Source organism: Ovis aries, chromosome 11 (genome assembly GCF_016772045.2).
Source record: "Ovis aries strain OAR_USU_Benz2616 breed Rambouillet chromosome 11, ARS-UI_Ramb_v3.0, whole genome shotgun sequence".
Taxonomy (NCBI): Eukaryota; Metazoa; Chordata; class Mammalia; order Artiodactyla; family Bovidae; genus Ovis; species Ovis aries.
The window spans coordinates 9,752,932-9,770,448 of NC_056064.1; the positions used below are offsets into that span (position 1 = coordinate 9,752,932).

Below are 17,517 nucleotides of genomic sequence, written 5' to 3' on the forward strand. Positions count from 1 at the left end.
GGTAGTTGCTTACAGTTCACCAAGAATAATATGACATAATTGATATCATGATGAATACCAAAATTTATAACTTTTATTCAACTATTTATTGAATGTTTACTATGTGTAGCCCTTTGACCTCATTTCCCCCAAAGGCAGACTTTTAAACAGACATTTTTCATAAGGTTAAGGCAGTTCCTTCTACTCTTAGTTTCCTGAATAATTTGGCAACGAATAAGGATCAAATATAACTGAATGTTATTTTTAAAATTAATATCATTCTAATTATTTTTACTTACATGTTCTTGTGGAACGCCTCCAGTCCCTTGAGTTACAATCAAGTGACTTTTCAACATTCCTTTGATTAACTCTACCAAGTCTTGCTTTCTTTTACTACATATCCTACTGGTTTTGATTTGCCAGCACTTTAAGATACTGGCATTTCTGTTTGCAACAGAGGTGGGCTTTAACTGTGTTTTCTCACACTGTTCCTAGGCTGGCTGGTTATGAAGTTCCTTTTTCGTTCATGTCCTTCTGGCTGCATTGGGATGCTGGATGCCGTGTGCGAGACTTGTCTACCTGCAGCGAGCCGATCTAGTCTCTAGTCGCAGTGCACAGGCTTCGCATTGCTTCTCTTGTCGAGGAGCATGGGTGCCAGGGTGAGCAGGCTTCAGGAGCTGTGGCACATGGGCTCTAGAGCACAGGCTCAGTAATTGTGGCACGCAGGCTTAGTTGCCCTATGGCATGTGGAATCTTCCTAGACCAGGGACTAAACCCATATCCCCTTCACTGGCAAGTGGATTCATAACCATTGGACGACCAAGGAAGTCCAATCCATTTACATTTATTATTACGGATAACAGTGTCATCAACTAATGACAATACACAGGATAAAAAAAATACTCAACCCAAAAATTATCAACAAATTAAAAAAAAAAATCCAACAAAGGAACAAAGAACAGGCAAAACAAAGAAAACAGCAAGATAGCAGATTCAAACTTTACCAAATCAATGAGCACACAAAACATCCCAGCTAAAAGTCAAAGATTGTCAGAAAGGGTTAGAAAATTAGACCCAATTGTATATTGCCTACGAGACACATTTAGGAACAAATACATTAAAAGAAAGCCAATGGAATAAGATATCACATGGTAACACTGGTTAAAAGAAAGCTAAAATGACTTTTTATATCAAATAAACTAGATTTGAAAGCAAACAGGTCTTTCACAGTGATAATGGAAACAGTTCATCAGGGGAATATAACAATCTTAGATGTTTATGCTTCTACTAATATGGCTTCAAAATACAATAGAACTGAGGTAATAGACAAATTCTGGGATTATTGCTAAAAATTTGAATACCCCCCTCTCAATAACTGCTTTTATCAAACACGGGAGACAAAAAATCCACAAGGATATAGTACACTAGAACATCAGTATCAACCAACTTTACCTGACATTACACACTATCAGAAAAATCCCCAAATATTTGGAACCTAAGTAACATACTTCTGCAGAACCCATGTGTCAAAGAAGTCACAAAGGATTTAAGAATGTGCTTCAAGCAGAGAAGATCTCAAATCAGTAACTCCAGCTTCAATCCTAACATTTTAGGGGAGAAAGGGCAAATTAAACTGAAGACGCTACACATGGACATCACCAGATGGTCAACACCGAAACAGACTGATTATATTCTTTGCAGCCAAAGACGGAGCTCTATACAGTCAGCAAAAACAAGACCAGGAGCTGACTGTGGCTCAGATCATGAACTCCTTATTGCCAAATTCAGACTTAAATTGAAGAAAGTAGGGGAAACAACTAGACCATTCAGGTATGACCTAAAGCAAATCCCTAACGATTATTATTCCTAACAGTGGAAGTGAGAAATAGATTTAAGGGACTAGACCTGATAGAGTGCCTGATAAACTATGGACAGAGGTTCATGACACTGTACAGGAGACACGGAGCAAGAGTATCCCCAAGAAAAAGAAATGCAAAAAAGCAAAATGGCTGTCTGAGGAGACCTTACAAATATCTGTGAAAAGAGAAGGCAAAAGCAAAGGAGAAAAGGAAAGATATTCCCATTTGAATGCAGAGTTTCAAAGAATAGCATGGAGAGATAAGAAAGCCTTCCTCAGTGATCAGAGCAAAGAAATAGAGGAAAACAACAGAATGGGAAAGACTACAGATCTCGTCAAGAAAATCAGATACCAAGGGAACATTTCATGCAAAGAAAGGCTCGATAAAGGACAGAAATGGTGGACCTAACAGAAGCAGAAGATGTTAAGAAGAGATGGCAAGAATACACAGGAGAACTGTACAAAAAAGATCTTCAAAACCCAGATAATCACGATGATGTGATCACCCACCTAGAGCCAGACATCCTGGAATGTGATGTCAAGTGGGCCTTAGGAAGTATCACTAGGAACAAAGCTAGTGGAGGCAATGGAATTCCAGCTGAGCTATTTTAACTCCTAAAAGATGATGCTGTGAAAGTGCTGCACTCAACATGCCAGCAAATTTGGAAAACTCAGCAGTGGACACAGGACTGGAAAAGGTCAGTTTTCATTCCAATCCCTAAGAAACGCAATGCTAAACAATGCTCAAACTACCACACAATTGCACTCATCTCACACGCGAGCAAAGTAATGCTCAAAATTCTCCAAGCCAGGCTTCAACAGTATGTGAACCGTGAACTTCCAGATGCTCAAGCTGGTTTTAAAAAAGGCAGAGGAACCAGACATCAAATTGCCAACATCTGCTGGATCCTAGAAAAAGCAAGAGATGTCCAGAAAAACATCTATTTCTGCTTTACTGACTATGTCAAAGTCTTTGACTGTGTGGACCACAAGGACCTATGGAAAATTCTTCAAGAGATGGGAATACCAGACCACCTGACCTGTCTCTTGAGAAATCAGGAAGCAACAATCAGAACTAGACATGGAACAACAGACTGGTGCCAAATCGGGAAAGGCAAGGCTGCATATTGTCATCATGCTTACTTAACGTATATGCAGAGTACATCATGAGAAACACTGGGCTGAATGAAGCACAAGCTGGAATCAAGATTGCTGGAAGAAATATCAATAACTTCAGATATGCAGATGACACCACCCTTATGGCAGAAAGTGAAGAAGAACTAAAGAGTCTCTTGATAAAAGTGAAAGAGAGCGAAAAAGTTGGCTTAAAGCTCAACATTCAGAAAACAAAGATCATGGCACCTGGTCTCGTCACTTCACAGCAAATAGATGGAGAAACAGTGCAAACAGTGTCAGACTTTATTTGGGGGGCTCCAAAATCACTGCAGATGGGGACTGCAGCTATGCAATTAAAAGACACTTGGTCTTTGGAGGAAAAGCTATAACCAACCTAGACAGCATATTAAAAAGCAGAGACATTACTTTGCCAACAAAGGTCCATTCAGTCAAGCCTATGGTTTTTCCAGTAGTCATGTATGGATGTGAGACTTGGACCATAAAGAAAGCTGAGCACTGAAGAACTGATGCTCTTGAACTGTGGTGTTGGAGAAGACTCTCGAGAATCCCTTGGACTGCAAGGAGATCCAACCAGTCCATCCTAAAGGAAATCAGTCCTGAATATTCATTGGAAGGACTGATGCTGAAGCTGAAACTCCAATAGTTTGGTCACCTAATGCAAAGAACTGACTCACTGGAAAAGACCTTGATGTTGGGAAAGACTGAAGGACTCTAGGAGGAGAGGGGGACAACAGAGAATGAGATGGTTGGAGGGCATCACCGACTAAATGGACATGAGTTTGGATGGACAGGGAGGCCTGGTGTGCTGCAGTTGATGGGGTCACAAAGAGTCAGACACGACTGAGCGATTGAACTGAACTGAAGCAAAAGAAAGATAATAATTGGATCAAAATAAAAATCAACAGAATTTAAAGCAAAAAGACAACAGAGAAAAAACAAAACCACTACTTAGTTGAAGGATAATAAGGGACTATTATTAATTTTATGCCAATAAATTCAGCAAATTCAAATGAAAGGGAATAATTCCCTGAAAGACACAAACTATGAAAGCTCATTCAAGACGAAGGCAACATGAACTGCCCTATTTTTTTTTTTTTTGGCCATATTGTGAGGAATGCATGATCTTACTTTCCCAACCAGGGATCAAATTTGTACTCCCTGCAGTGGAAGCATGGGGATCTTAAACACTGGACTGCTAGAGAAGTCACAAAAACTGCCTTGTACCTACAAAGAAACTGAAAACTTCCTGTTTTCTTTCTTTCCACAAAGAAAACAAGATTCTAATGGCTTCACTGGTGTATTCTAGCAAACACCTAAGAAAGAAACATTCCAGTTCTACACAACTTCTTCCAAAACACTGAAGAGGGCATAATTTAAAACTCACCAATCTCCAAAATATACAAACAGCTTGTGGAGCTCAATATTAAAAAAACAACCAACCAAAATATCAGTGCAAAACCTAAAGAGTCATTTCTCCAAAAACAACATAGGAGGTGGCCAACAGGCATGAGAAAAGATCCTCAACATCAGTAATTATTAGAGAAATGCAAATGAAAACCACAATGAGGTATCACCCATATATGTGGAATCTAAAGAAATGGTGCAGATGGACCTTGCTGTGGGCAAAAATAGAGACAGACATAGAGAACAGATGTGTGAACACCAGTGGCAGGGGACACGAGGCAGGAGATTAGGACTGAGACATGTGTCTGTATAACAGCTGGGAACCTGGTACATAGCGCAGGGAGCTCTGCTCCCAGATGGGAAGGAGGTCCAAGAGGGAAGGGGTATATGTGTACATACAGTGGGCTCACCTCACTGTGCAGCAGAATCTAAGGCAACACTGTACAGCAACTATATCCCCAAAATAATAATAATAATGGGGGAAAAAAACTCATCTTTTATCTTCAAAAATTCTGAAATACCAAAAAATCCAACAATGTGAAAATCTTGTGCCCTGAAAAGTTACAAAACACTGCTGAAATAAATGCAGTCTTCTTCATGAAACAGACTCAGTATTGTTAAAACGCCACATCTCCCCAAGTTGCTATATAGATCCACTGTAATTCCAACCAAACCCCAAAACATGGGACTTCCTGGTTGTCCAGGGGTTAAGAATCTGCCTGCCAATAGAGGGGGCTCAAGTTCTAACACTAGTCAGGAAACTAAGATCCCACGTACCATAAGCCCACACTCGGCAACTACTGAGCCCACCTGCAGCAACTAAGACTCAAAATAGCTAAAAAAAATAAGTTTTAAAGAAAAAAAAATTTTTTTTGGTAGAAATGTTAATCTCTATAAACTTGAATCTAAAGTTCATACGATGATAAAAAAAAATTTTTTTTTAAAGGAAGCACAAAGTTAGAGAGTTAACACTTTTTGTTGTGGTTCAGTTGCTAAGTCATATCTGACTCTGCAAGCCCATGGACTGTTAGCATGCCAGACTTCCCTGTTTTTCACTATCTCCCAGAGTTTGCTCAAACTCGCCTCCATCAAGTCAGGGATACCATCCAACCATCTCATCCTCTGTCACCTTCTTCTCCTTCTGCTCATAATCTTTCCCAGCATCAGGGTCTCTTTCAATGAGTTGGCACTTCACAGCAGCTGGCCAAAATACTGGAGCTTCAGCTTCAGCACCAGTCCTTCCGGTGAATATTCAGGGTTGATTTTATTATAAAAAGCAACAGTAATCTTTTCATATCTTTTTACTTTTTATTTTGTTATTACTTTATTTTTTATTACTTTTACTTACTTTTAATTTACTTTTATTTTTATTTACTTATTACTTTATTATTCATTTTATTATTACTTTATTTTATTATAAAAAGCAACAGTAATCTTCTTAATCTTTTTACTTTTTACAACACTATTATAAAAAGCAAAAGCAACAGTGCACTGGTGGCATAAAACAAATGAGTAAGTAACGTATATATGGATTAATTTTTGAAAAAGATGCAAAGGCAATTCAGTAAAGAAAGTCTGGCCTTCAACAAATGGTGCTAGAACAACTGGATGGTCACATACATGTACAAATTAAAACAAAAAGACTACCTTGGATCCATACCTCATACACAAAAAATAGATCCAAATGGATCACAGTCCTCAATATGAAGCCCAAAATTATAAAACTTCTGGAATAAAACATATGAGAAAACATTTGTGATCTTGGACTAGGTAAAGATTTCTTAGCTGTTACAGCAGAAGAACAAACTGATAAATTGTATTTCATTAAAATTTAAAACTTCCCTTCAAAAGACACTTCTAAGAGAATGAAAAGACAAGCCATAGACTTGAAGGAAATCTTTGCAAAGCACCTATCTAATGAAGAACTTAGATCTTGTTTTCTATATAAAGAGGTCTCAAAACTCAGTAAGAAAACAAACAAGGCAATAAAATGATGGCCAAAAGATCTGAATAACAACAAAGAGATCTGAACAGATACCTCAACAAAGAAGATACATGACACATAAACTTAAGAAAGGATGCTTAGCATCATTAGTCACAAGGCAACTGTAAATTATTCAGTTCAGTTCCGTTCACTCGCTCAGTCATGTCCGACTCTTTACAACCCCATGAACTGGAGCACGTCAGGCCTCCCTGTCCATCACCAACTCCTGGAGTTCACCCAAACTCACGTCCGTCTAATTGGCGATGCCATCCAGCCATCTCATCCTCCGTCGTCCCCTTTTCCTCCTGCCCCCAATCCCTCCCAGCATCAGAGTCTTTTCCAATGAGTCAACTCTTTGCATGACGTGGCCAAAGTATTGGAGTTTCAGCTTTAGCATCATTCCTTCCAAAGAACACCCAGCGCTTATCTCCTTTAGAATGGACTGGTTGGATCTCCTTGTAGTCCAAGGGATTCTCAAGAGTCTTCTCCAACACCACAGTTCAAAAGCATCAATTCTTCGGTGCATCTGCAAATCTGAGGTTATTGATATTTCTCCTGGCAATCTTGATTGCAGCTTGTGCTTCTTCTAGACCAGCATTTCTCACGATGTACTCTGCATATAAGTTAAATGAGCAGGGTGACAATATACAGCCTTGACGTACTCCTTTTCCTATTTGGAACCAGTCTGTTGTTCCATGTCCAGTTCTAACTGTTGCTTCCTGACCTGCATATAGGTTTCTCAAGGGGCAGATCAGGTGGTCTGGTATTCCTATCTCTTTCAGAATTTTCCAGTTTATTGCGATCCACACAGTCAAAGGCTTTGGCATAGTCAATAAAGCAGAGATGTTTTTCTGGAACTCTCTTGCTTTTTCGATGATCCAGCAGACGTTGGCAATTTGATCTCTGGTTCCTCTGTCTTTTCTAAAACCAGCTTGAACATCTGGAAGTTCACAGTTCACGTATTGCTGAAGCCTGGCTTGGAGAATTTTTAGGTTGGTGCAAAAGTAATTGCGGTTTTCTATTGTTAAACTTTATCATCTGATATTGGAATACATTCTTATATAAATGTCATTATGCTACACATCACTTTAATGCTCATTTCTCGTTTTTTGGTTTTTTTTTTTTGCTAATGACTTATTGCAATTTATATTTATTTTAAACTACAGAAATGATGTCAGACAAAAAGCAAATTTGAGTGATTTTTTTATTCGAGTTCAAAATGGGTTGTGCTATAAAGCATCAGAGACAATTTGCAGAGTCAACAATACATTTGGCCAAGGAACTGCTAACGAATGTACAGAGCAGCAGTGGTTCAAGAAGTTTTGCAAAGGAGATGAGAGCTTTGAAGATGAGGAGCATGGGTGGCCAGCGATCGGAAGGTGACAACAATCAATTGAGAGCAACCACCAAAGCTGATCTTACAGCTACAAGAGAAGTTACTAAAGAATTCAGCGTTTACTATTCTACAGTCATTTGGCATTTGAAGCAAATTGGAAAGGTGGAAAAGCTTGATACCTGCGTGCCTCATGAACTGACCTTAAATCAAAATAATGGTCGTTTTTGAAGTGTCGTCCTCTCTTATTCTATGTAACAAAGAACCACTTCTCAGATTGCGATGTGCGGCGAAAAGTAGATTTTATACAACTGGCAATGACCAGCTCAGTGGGTGGACTGAGAAGCTCCAAAGGACTTTCCAAAGTCAAACTTGCACCAAAATGAGATCACAGTCACTTGTTTCGTGGTCTGCTCCCAGTCTGACTCACCACAACTTTCTGAATCCCAACAAAACCACTACATCTGAGATGTATGTTCAGCAAAATGATGAGAAGCACCAAAAACTGCAATGATACAGCCAGCACTGGTTAACAGAATGGGTCCAATTCTCCAGATCACAAAACCAACACTTCAAAAGTTGAATGAACTGGGCTATGAAGTTTTGCCTCATCCACCATATTTACCTGACCTCTTGCCAACCAACTACCACTTCTTCAAACATCTTGACAACTTTTTGCAGGGAAAATGCTTCCTCAACCAACAGGAGGCAGAAAATGCTTTTCAGGAGTTCATTGAATATTGAAGCACAGAATTTTACACTAGAGAAATAAACAAACTTATTTCTTGTTGGCAAAAATGTGCTGATTGTAATGGTTTCTATTTTAATTAATAATAAACGTGTTTGAACCTAGTTATAATGATTTAAAAATCACGGTCTGAAACTGCAATTACCTTTGCCCCAACCTAATAAAACAATAATGAAATATTATTACATTTCTATGAGAACACCTCAAATTAAAGACTGACTATATCACACGTTAACAAGAATGTAAAGAAACTAGTACTCTCAAAGACTACTGACAGAAATATAAATGATACAACTTCTTCAAGAAAATAGATGGCATTTATTAAAACCTGAATCATTTATCTACCATTCTATCTTAGGCGGACCCAAGAGAAACGGAAATATATGTCCATGTAGATTTGTAAATGAATCTTCATTGCCACTTTATTTGTAAAAGTCAAAACCAGAAAGCAAATCAAGGAAAATGGATACACGTCTATCTATGGTTGAATCTCTTTGCTATTCGCCTGAAACTATCACAACATTGGTAACTGGCTATATGCCAATAGAAGAAAAAAAAAGCAGCAGCAAAACAAATGACCATAAATAGTTGAATGGAAAAACAAACTGTGGCATACACATACAATGGAATACTACCTAGCATTTAAAAAGGAAAGAACTATTGATACATGTGATCCACACAGTCAAGGCTTTAGCATAGTCAATAAAAAGAGATGGGAATACCAGACCACCTGATCTGCCTCTTGAGAAACCTGTATACAGGTCAGGAAGCAACAGTTAGAACTGGACATGGAACAACAGACTGGTTCCAAATAAGAAAAGGAATACGTCAAGGCTGTATATTGTCACCCTGCTTATTTAACTTCTATGCAGAGTACATCATGAGAAACGCTAGGCTGGAAGAAGCACAAGCTGGACTCAAGATTGCCAGAAGAAATATCAATAACCTTAGATCTGCAGATGATACCACCCTTATGGCAGAAAGGGAAGAACTAAAGAGCCTCTTAATGAAAGTGGAAGAGGAGAGAGAAAAAGTTGGCTTAAAGCTCAATATTCAGAAAACTAAGATCATGGCACCTGGTCCCATCACTTCATGGGAAATAGATGGGCAAACAGTGGAAACAGTGGCTGACTTTTATTTTTCTGGGCTCCAAAATCACTGCAGATGGTGACTGCAGCCATGAAATTAAGACGCTTGCTCTTTGGAAGGAAAGCTATAACCAACCTAGACAGCATATTAAAAAGCAGAGACATTACTTTGTCAAAAAAGGTCTGTCTAGTCAAGGCTATGGTTTTTCCAGTAGTCATGTATGGATGTGACAGTGGACTATAAAGAAAGCTGAGCGCTGAACAATTGATGCTTTTGAACTGTGGTGTTGGAGAAGACTCTTAAGAGTCCCTTGGACTGCAAGGAGATCCAACCAGTCCATCCTAAAGGTGATCAGTCCTGGGTGTTCACTGGAGGGCCTGATGTTGAAACTGAAACTCCGATACTTTGGCCACCTGATGCAAAGAGTTGACTCATTTGTTTTCCTTTTTTTTTTGAGTTGACTCATTTGAAAAGACCCTGATGCTGGGAAAGATTGAGGGCAGGAAGAGAAGGGGACGACAGAGGACGAGATGGTTAGATGGCATCACCAACACAATGGACATGGGCTTGGGTGGACTCCAGGTGTTGGTGATGGACAGGGAGGCCGGGCCTGCTGCGATCCACGGGGTCACAAAGGGTCGGACACGACTGAGTGACCGAACTGAACTGACTGACTGATACATGAATGAACTGTAAAATAATGCTGAGTAAAAGAAATCAAACATAAAACGTGTGTGCTGTGCTTTGTCACTCAGTCGTGTCCAACTCTTTGCGCCCACATGGACTGCCGCCTGCCAGGCTCCTCAGTCCATGGGATTCTCTGGGCAAGAATACTGGAGTGGGTTACCACGCCCTCCTCCAGGGGATGCTCCCAACCCAACGATCGAGCCTAGGTCAGATTCCAATTATATTAAACACTAGAAAAGGCAAATTTATCTATGACAGAAAGTAGATTGGGGGTTACCTGGAGAGGGAAGTATTGGAAGAAGCAGAACCAGAGTTTATAAAGAGGCACAAAGAATTTTGGAGGAATAAACTTACTATTGTGACTATGGTAATGGTTTCACAGGGGTATACATTTGTCAAAACTTACCAAATTGCACACTTTAAATACATGCAGCTTATTTTTTTGGTCAGTTATCCTTCAACAACACTGTTAAAAGAAAAAAAGCACACAGATCCTCAGATCCCACCCCTACTTCACTACACGTGGTTTAAAAAATTTGTCCCATCATTCCAGCAGATGGCTATTTGACTATTCTCTGGAGAGAAAAATCTCTGTTCTCTAGAACAACATGCACAATTAAGAAGTGGAATACTGGGGAATTTCCTGGCAGGCCAGTAGTTACAGTAGTTAAGACACCATGCTTTCACTGCCAACATCCCACATTCAATCCCTGCTCAGTAAAGTAAGACTCCACAAATGATGCAGCATGAAACACTGAAGAGAAAAACAAGAATATATAAATAAATATTTATGTACTGAATTCTACCAAACTGTCAATCAAGTGTAAAGACTGAATAAACATATTTTCAGATATGTAGTCTCAAAAAATTTATTCTGATTACTCTTTCATAAAAGCCACAGAGGAAGTGTGATTCCAAAACAAATGTGTGAATCAAGAGCAGGAAGCCATGGAAATCAGGAAACACAGGGTTTAACCTAAAACAGAAATGAAGGGAATCCCCAGGATGATAATTAAGAGAACAATCGCATGAGACAGCTGTGTATCACAAGAATTAAAGAATGTTAAAAACCAAATTCAAGACAGATAAATATATCAAATGTCTATACATTTAATTCATTTTATTTATTCATTCACTATAGACTTTATCCCCACCTACCCTGAATCTAAAATTATAAAGTCTTTGAGGACAGATTTTTTTTCTTTTTGCCATTTTGTTCACTGCCGCGTTCTAAGCATCTAAAACAACGCCTACTACCTATTTGGTATTGAATAAAAATTTTCTTCATAAATAAAAATGCTAATTTTAGCCTAAGGATCATAATATGTTAGTAATTAGCAATAATTTTTATCTTGAAGTCACCAATTAAGTCAATGTCAGAAGACTTTAATCTATAGATTTTGATTCATATCGACTATTCTCCGTAAAAAATTCCATTTTTTGCAAAAACAAAATAAATCTTATTTTACTGGGACTTCCCTGGTGGTGCAGTGGTTAATAATCTGCCTCGCAGTGCAGGGAACACAGGTTTGATTCCTGTCTTAGGAACTAAGATTCCACATGCCACAGAGTAACCAACCTGCCGGCCAGACTACTGACTTTGCACGCCACAACTAGAGAATCTATGTGACCAGATCCCACATGACGCAATCAAGACTCAACACAACCAACACATAAATATTTTAAAAAAAAATCTTTTCTACCTAGTTCCCAAACATGATGCAGAAACTGGATCAGCTGATTCCTATTTTATAAAAATCCCTAGTATAGCACACAGATCCACAGATCTTTGACCTTATATAAACTGTCAAAAAACAACAAAACCAAAAAACTTTTCAACTACATGAACAAAAAAAGGATAAAGACTTTATCTCATGTCATTTAATATTCCATTACCTGATGCTCTACTTCCTGAACTAAGGATTCCAACAGTTCTGTTTCTTGTGTCAGAGATGTCTTCTGACCTATTTAAAAACAGCAAAAGATGAACATTCAGGCTCATTATTGGTTCGAAAATGAAATTAATTTTAATTGAACATATTCAATAAGAAATCAATCTCAAGTAAGCAAAACATCTTCATTATAGCTATCTTAAAAAATTTCTCAGAATTTTAACTACAGTATTTTTGAAAAGAGGATTTCAGAACCAACACTAACTACAGTAACAGACAAAACGCAATGTAATTCTATTAAATCCTTCTAAGAAATATATGACGACAAATACTCTGTAATGAAATTAATGCTATTGCTTCTTAAGGAATATAAAGATGTACAAAAGTATTTAATCAATCAACCATTCTGAAATAATTCCTCCCCCCAAATTTAAGAGCAACCTAAAAAGAAGAATGTAGTAAGTGGACCATTTGTATATTAAATGTCAGCAAGAGGTATGTTCTTTGAATAAAAAGAAACCTATGAAAAAGAATGCCCAGAGAGGAAAACAGTCTCAAAGAAGCTGGAAACATGGAGGGATAAATGAATTATTATTATAGTAAAGGAAGAAAGAAACTGCTTCACATGATTAAGGGAAAAAAAGATAACAGTACAGGCATGCTTGCCAAATCAGATCATTTTCTTTGTAAATCACAAAGTCTGAGGAGCTGGAAGCATACCCCATGATGTTAGCAGAAATCATATCAATTTGGTGTAATGTTAACTAACACAAGGGAACAATTAATAGAAGAATTCTTTTTTAAAGCTATCTTTCCCCAACCTATAACTTATCAACTTTTGCTCTTCTAAGACAAATCTCAAGGAGGTTCAAAGCCCCACGTACACAAGAAAACTCACCCATCAGTGTTATTAGCTTATTCTTCAGCTGTGTGTCTAACCGTGCAATCATCATCTCCACTGCATTTCTGATTTCCCGAACACGCTCATCTTTTGCATTTCTTACAGCTTCTACATTTCTTTCCTAGAAAATAAACAGGTAAAAACTTTTAATTGAATTATTCAAACAGAAGTAAATGGACTTTAATATAATCACTGCAATTCTTAAAGTCATTTAATTTCCTCTTTAAAAACTAAGCCAATAACACTTTTTAATTGTTCAAATACAACAGGAAACTCAAAAAATTTTTAAACAATTAAAACATAATAAAAGTACATAATATTTTAGCAGTTAAACAGAAAAGATATATAATTACAAAAAAATGCTTTAGGTAACACATACAAAGCACAAAACCTAACCATATCGGAAATCACTGTTCAAAAACAAAAAGTACACTGAGGTCAGTTCACATCACCCTAAAGCAAATGAAAAATTTGAAAAACTGTATCTACTCTAGTTTACAAAGTTTTAAATTTTTTTCAGAACTAAGCTCAGAAAGAAAAAAATAAGGTTTTCAAAGACTGCATAGTATAGCTTTTTTAAATAGCATACCACCAAAAATAAAAAGTAATCTTTCCTACATTTACTATTATAAGCAAAAGCAGTGAGAATGTCAAACTACCAACAAAATACCTTCTTTAATGCTCAAATTAAAATGTCATCAAAAGAAAACAATAGAAAAAAACGTAGACAAATAAAAGCCAAATGGAAGACATGCAACTTGTTTATAGTCCAAAATGACTTTGTGCAGCATACATGTAACTGAAAAACATTATTTTCTATATAAAGAATGTTATAAAAATGATAATCTCGATCTTGATTCGTGCATGAGTAAAATAAAAACATCTTTACGTTAGGAATGGTCCACAAACCTCACTAATAACTGTCATTCTGGTAACTTTAGACAAAATAAATTCCAAAAGTGTATTTTCTACTTAAATGTTTGATGCTTATTATATTTTCCCATAGAAATATTATCACAAATGGTAAGTCAGTCACCACAGCTCTTGACTCAGACAATATCTAAAGAGTAGTGTTAAATATTACTCTTTCAATTTTGCAGTTCTAATTCAGAAGATCAGAAACAGTTCATTCTGTGGTAGCAGAAACTCTACCAAAGAATAAATGACTTAATGACTATAAAATGTCAATACTGATTCTATTCAGAAGTCAGTAATTGACTCTAACGAACAGGCTCACGGAACTTATTCACTGATTCCCTATTTTTATGTAAGAACAGGCAATTCTCTGGCTCCAACTTCAGAAGAGGCAAGGAATTTTGGATGCAATTCCTCAGCTGGTTTGAAGTTAGTGAGAGAAACTATAAATACATCTTACCAAATTTTCAAATCTTGAGTTCAACATACGATTGATCTATATTATAAAAAATATATATCTTAGCATAGGGACTTCCCTGGTGGTCCAGTGGTTTAAGAATGCTGTTTCAATGCAGGGAGCAAAGGCTGGATCCCTGGCTGGTGAACTAAGATGCCACATGGTGCGGCAAAAAAATAAAAAGAAAGAAAAATATATACGTACATATATTATAAACTATAAAAGAAATAATGATCTTTTAGTAGTAGTCGTCTTACCACTTCTTGAACTAAGCTGATCAGTTCCATGAGACGTCGACGAAGTTTGGCTACTTCTTCATTCACTTTAGTAACATGCTGCTCATAAATTTCCGCCAAAGGTTTAAAGGTATGTCCACTATGCTATTTAAATTAATGAGTAGTTTTAGAACATTTTCATGGATCTCATCTACATTTACATTCCTTTCTTAACACTCTACAGATACTATAAACTAGTAAATAATTTCAACTGAATTTTATCTTCTGCCTGTTTGTTACAACAGGCCAGAGTTTGCTTAAAATCACTTGGCCCATGCAGAAAAAAATCCTTCAAGATTTTAGATAATGGACTTTAGCAAAACGTTTACTTATCTAGAAATCTTCACTCATTAAAGAAACAAAATCCTTAATCATGGCCAAAACCACCTGACACAACCTGATTTATTACTCTTCTCTTGGTCAGTACTAGCCTTCTTCTATGTCCTCAAACTTCTTTCCACCAGCCCTTTGCCAAAGAAACTCCTCGTTCAAAAATAATTCTCTTCCCTCCACCCTCTCCAACTTCTCCACCCACTTAACTCCTACTCATCCTTTGGAACTTAACTCAGGCTTACAGTGTTAGGTCCCATGGTCACTCACTCTCATTAGCACTGTATACTTATTTCTAATATTTTTCACAACAGCAAGTGAGTGTAGAACTAGCTGTTTGATATCTGTTGCGTTCATCACTGAACCCCCAGTCTCTAAAACAAATGAATACATTAGAAAGGTACTGAGAAAAGAAGATTCTAAAAAAAAAATCATAAGATCTAAATGTCTACATTCATATTATTTCACAAATGCCTACAAAGTTGTTGTTCCATTTTAAAGAAACTAGATTTGGAAATCACAGCCAGGATATCAGATCAACTGACCAGTGTATCAGATTAAGGAAAAGACCTTGATCCTACAGGAGAAGATTTGCAAATAAATATACATTTTACAGGTTTTCAACTAAAATATTTATGTAAGGAATGAACATCAACATCAAAATCTCCCACAAAAGAAAATTTTCTGGAATAACAAAAGATACAATACATTCTGCTATGAAGCAGATACATTTAATTTTCATTCTATAAACAGAGTAAAATGATATTACTTTCTAAATCAAACAAAAATGTCAGTGCTTTCAAGACTCTAACTAAAAGTAATATGCTGAATTTGCTCCTCTTACCATTCCTCCCCAAAGTGCACACTGGTGGCAGATACACTTCTTACAAGTCCAGCAAAATACACTAAGTTTTTCGTGGTGATTTTCACACCTATATGTTATAGAAAAAAGTACAGTTATAAATTAATTAAAATTGGAACACAGTTACCACAACAAATACTTAAGTTTGGGCAAATAAGTCAGTCAATTTTAAACGACTATATCTCAGGAAATATAGAATGAACTCCCATGGCTCTGTGTAAGTCAGACTACATGAAATTAACCTCTGTATACCAGACAACACAATAAACAGAGTAAAAGGGCAACCTATGGAAGGAAAGAAAATAGCTGCAAATTCTGTAGCTGGTAAGGAGTTAATATCCAAATTATATAAAGAATTCCTATAATTAAACAAATACCCTAGCCAAGCAGGAGAAAGGCATGGCAACCCACTCCAGTATTCTTGCCTGGAGAATCCCATGGACAGAGGAGCCTGGTGGGCTATAGTCATAGGGTCACAAGGAGTCAGACATGACTGCAGCGACTTAGCACTAGCCAAGCAAACAAACAGAAACAATTAAAATATGGGCAAAATACAAAACAGAAACTTCTCCAAAGAATATACACAAATGGCCAAATGGATATGTAAAGATGCTCAACATCCTCATAAGGAAAATGCAAATCAAAACCACAATATTACCTCACACTGATTAGCATGGCCATCATAAAAAAAAGAAGGACTTTCCTAGTGGCACAGTGGATAGGAATCACCTGCCAGTGCAGGGGACACAGGTTTAATCCCTGATCTGAGGGCACTGCACGTGCTGTGAAGCACCTAAGCCGGCGCACAGCTACTAAACCCGAGCTCTAGAGCCCGTGAGCGGCAACCCCTGAGCCGCGCACCCTAGAGCCCTGCTCCACAGCAGGGAAGCCAACACAATGAGAAGCCTGTGCACTGCGCCCAGAGGAGCCCCTGCTTGTCAGAGGGTCTTTCCAAACAGAGACCCCCACACGAGAAGAAAACCGACCTAGTGTTCACCTATGAAACTGAAAGCAATCTTTCAGTAATGACATTTCAAAAGGCATGTAGCACAACCTATGAAACACCTGAACAAAGAAACTGAGGACATACTTGTCCTTTTCGTTTTCTTCATGTTTGGTGAGACTGCAGAGTTGAAGAGTATCAAGTTGCTGCGTTACTTCTTCTGCCCAACGACAGTTTACTAGTTCTCGTAACTGTAGTGGAGCACTGGAGGAAAAAAAAATATATATATATACACACACACACACATATACTCTCATTCAGGAATTTAAGATCGTTTTCTAAAACACGTTTCAAAGGTAAACACTGAGGTGGCAGATCTGTTAACTCAATGGGGAGGAATCCTTTCAGAATTGTATAGCTTAAATTTTGTCAATTAATATCTCAGCTGGAAAGCTGGAAAAATTAATTATCAATCAAGCAAAAATAAACACTTTCCTCAAAGTAGAGCTCACAATCATATTGATACCAATTACTATCAAAATAGTAACAAAGACATAATAAAAAGTATGGTTTGCAGCCTATTTTTATAATAATGTACTATTTATTTTTTAAAAAAGGAATAAAAAAATTTTAGATTACAAATTTAATTCTCAATTCCTTAGCCTAAAGCTTTACTGTCCAAAATAGTAGCCATTAGTCATATGTGACTTTAAATTAAAATTC

General features: G+C 37.3%; 1 protein-coding gene across 6 annotated transcripts in view; it reads right to left on the bottom strand.

Moving 5' to 3' along the window:
* Positions 1–17,517, bottom strand: part of TRIM37 (tripartite motif containing 37) — a 140,030-nt gene that overhangs the window by 112,658 nt on the left and 9,855 nt on the right. For all 6 annotated transcript variants that reach the window (XM_012185193.4, XM_012185194.5, XM_042255311.1 and 3 more), the window contains exons 4-8: positions 16,942–17,058; positions 15,834–15,921; positions 14,642–14,764; positions 13,010–13,133; positions 12,116–12,183 (exon numbers count right to left, since the gene is read on the bottom strand). In XM_012185193.4, coding sequence (XP_012040583.1) covers positions 12,116–12,183; positions 13,010–13,133; positions 14,642–14,764; positions 15,834–15,921; positions 16,942–17,058 — 520 coding nt within the window. The remainder of the gene's footprint in view (positions 1–12,115; positions 12,184–13,009; positions 13,134–14,641; positions 14,765–15,833; positions 15,922–16,941; positions 17,059–17,517) is intronic.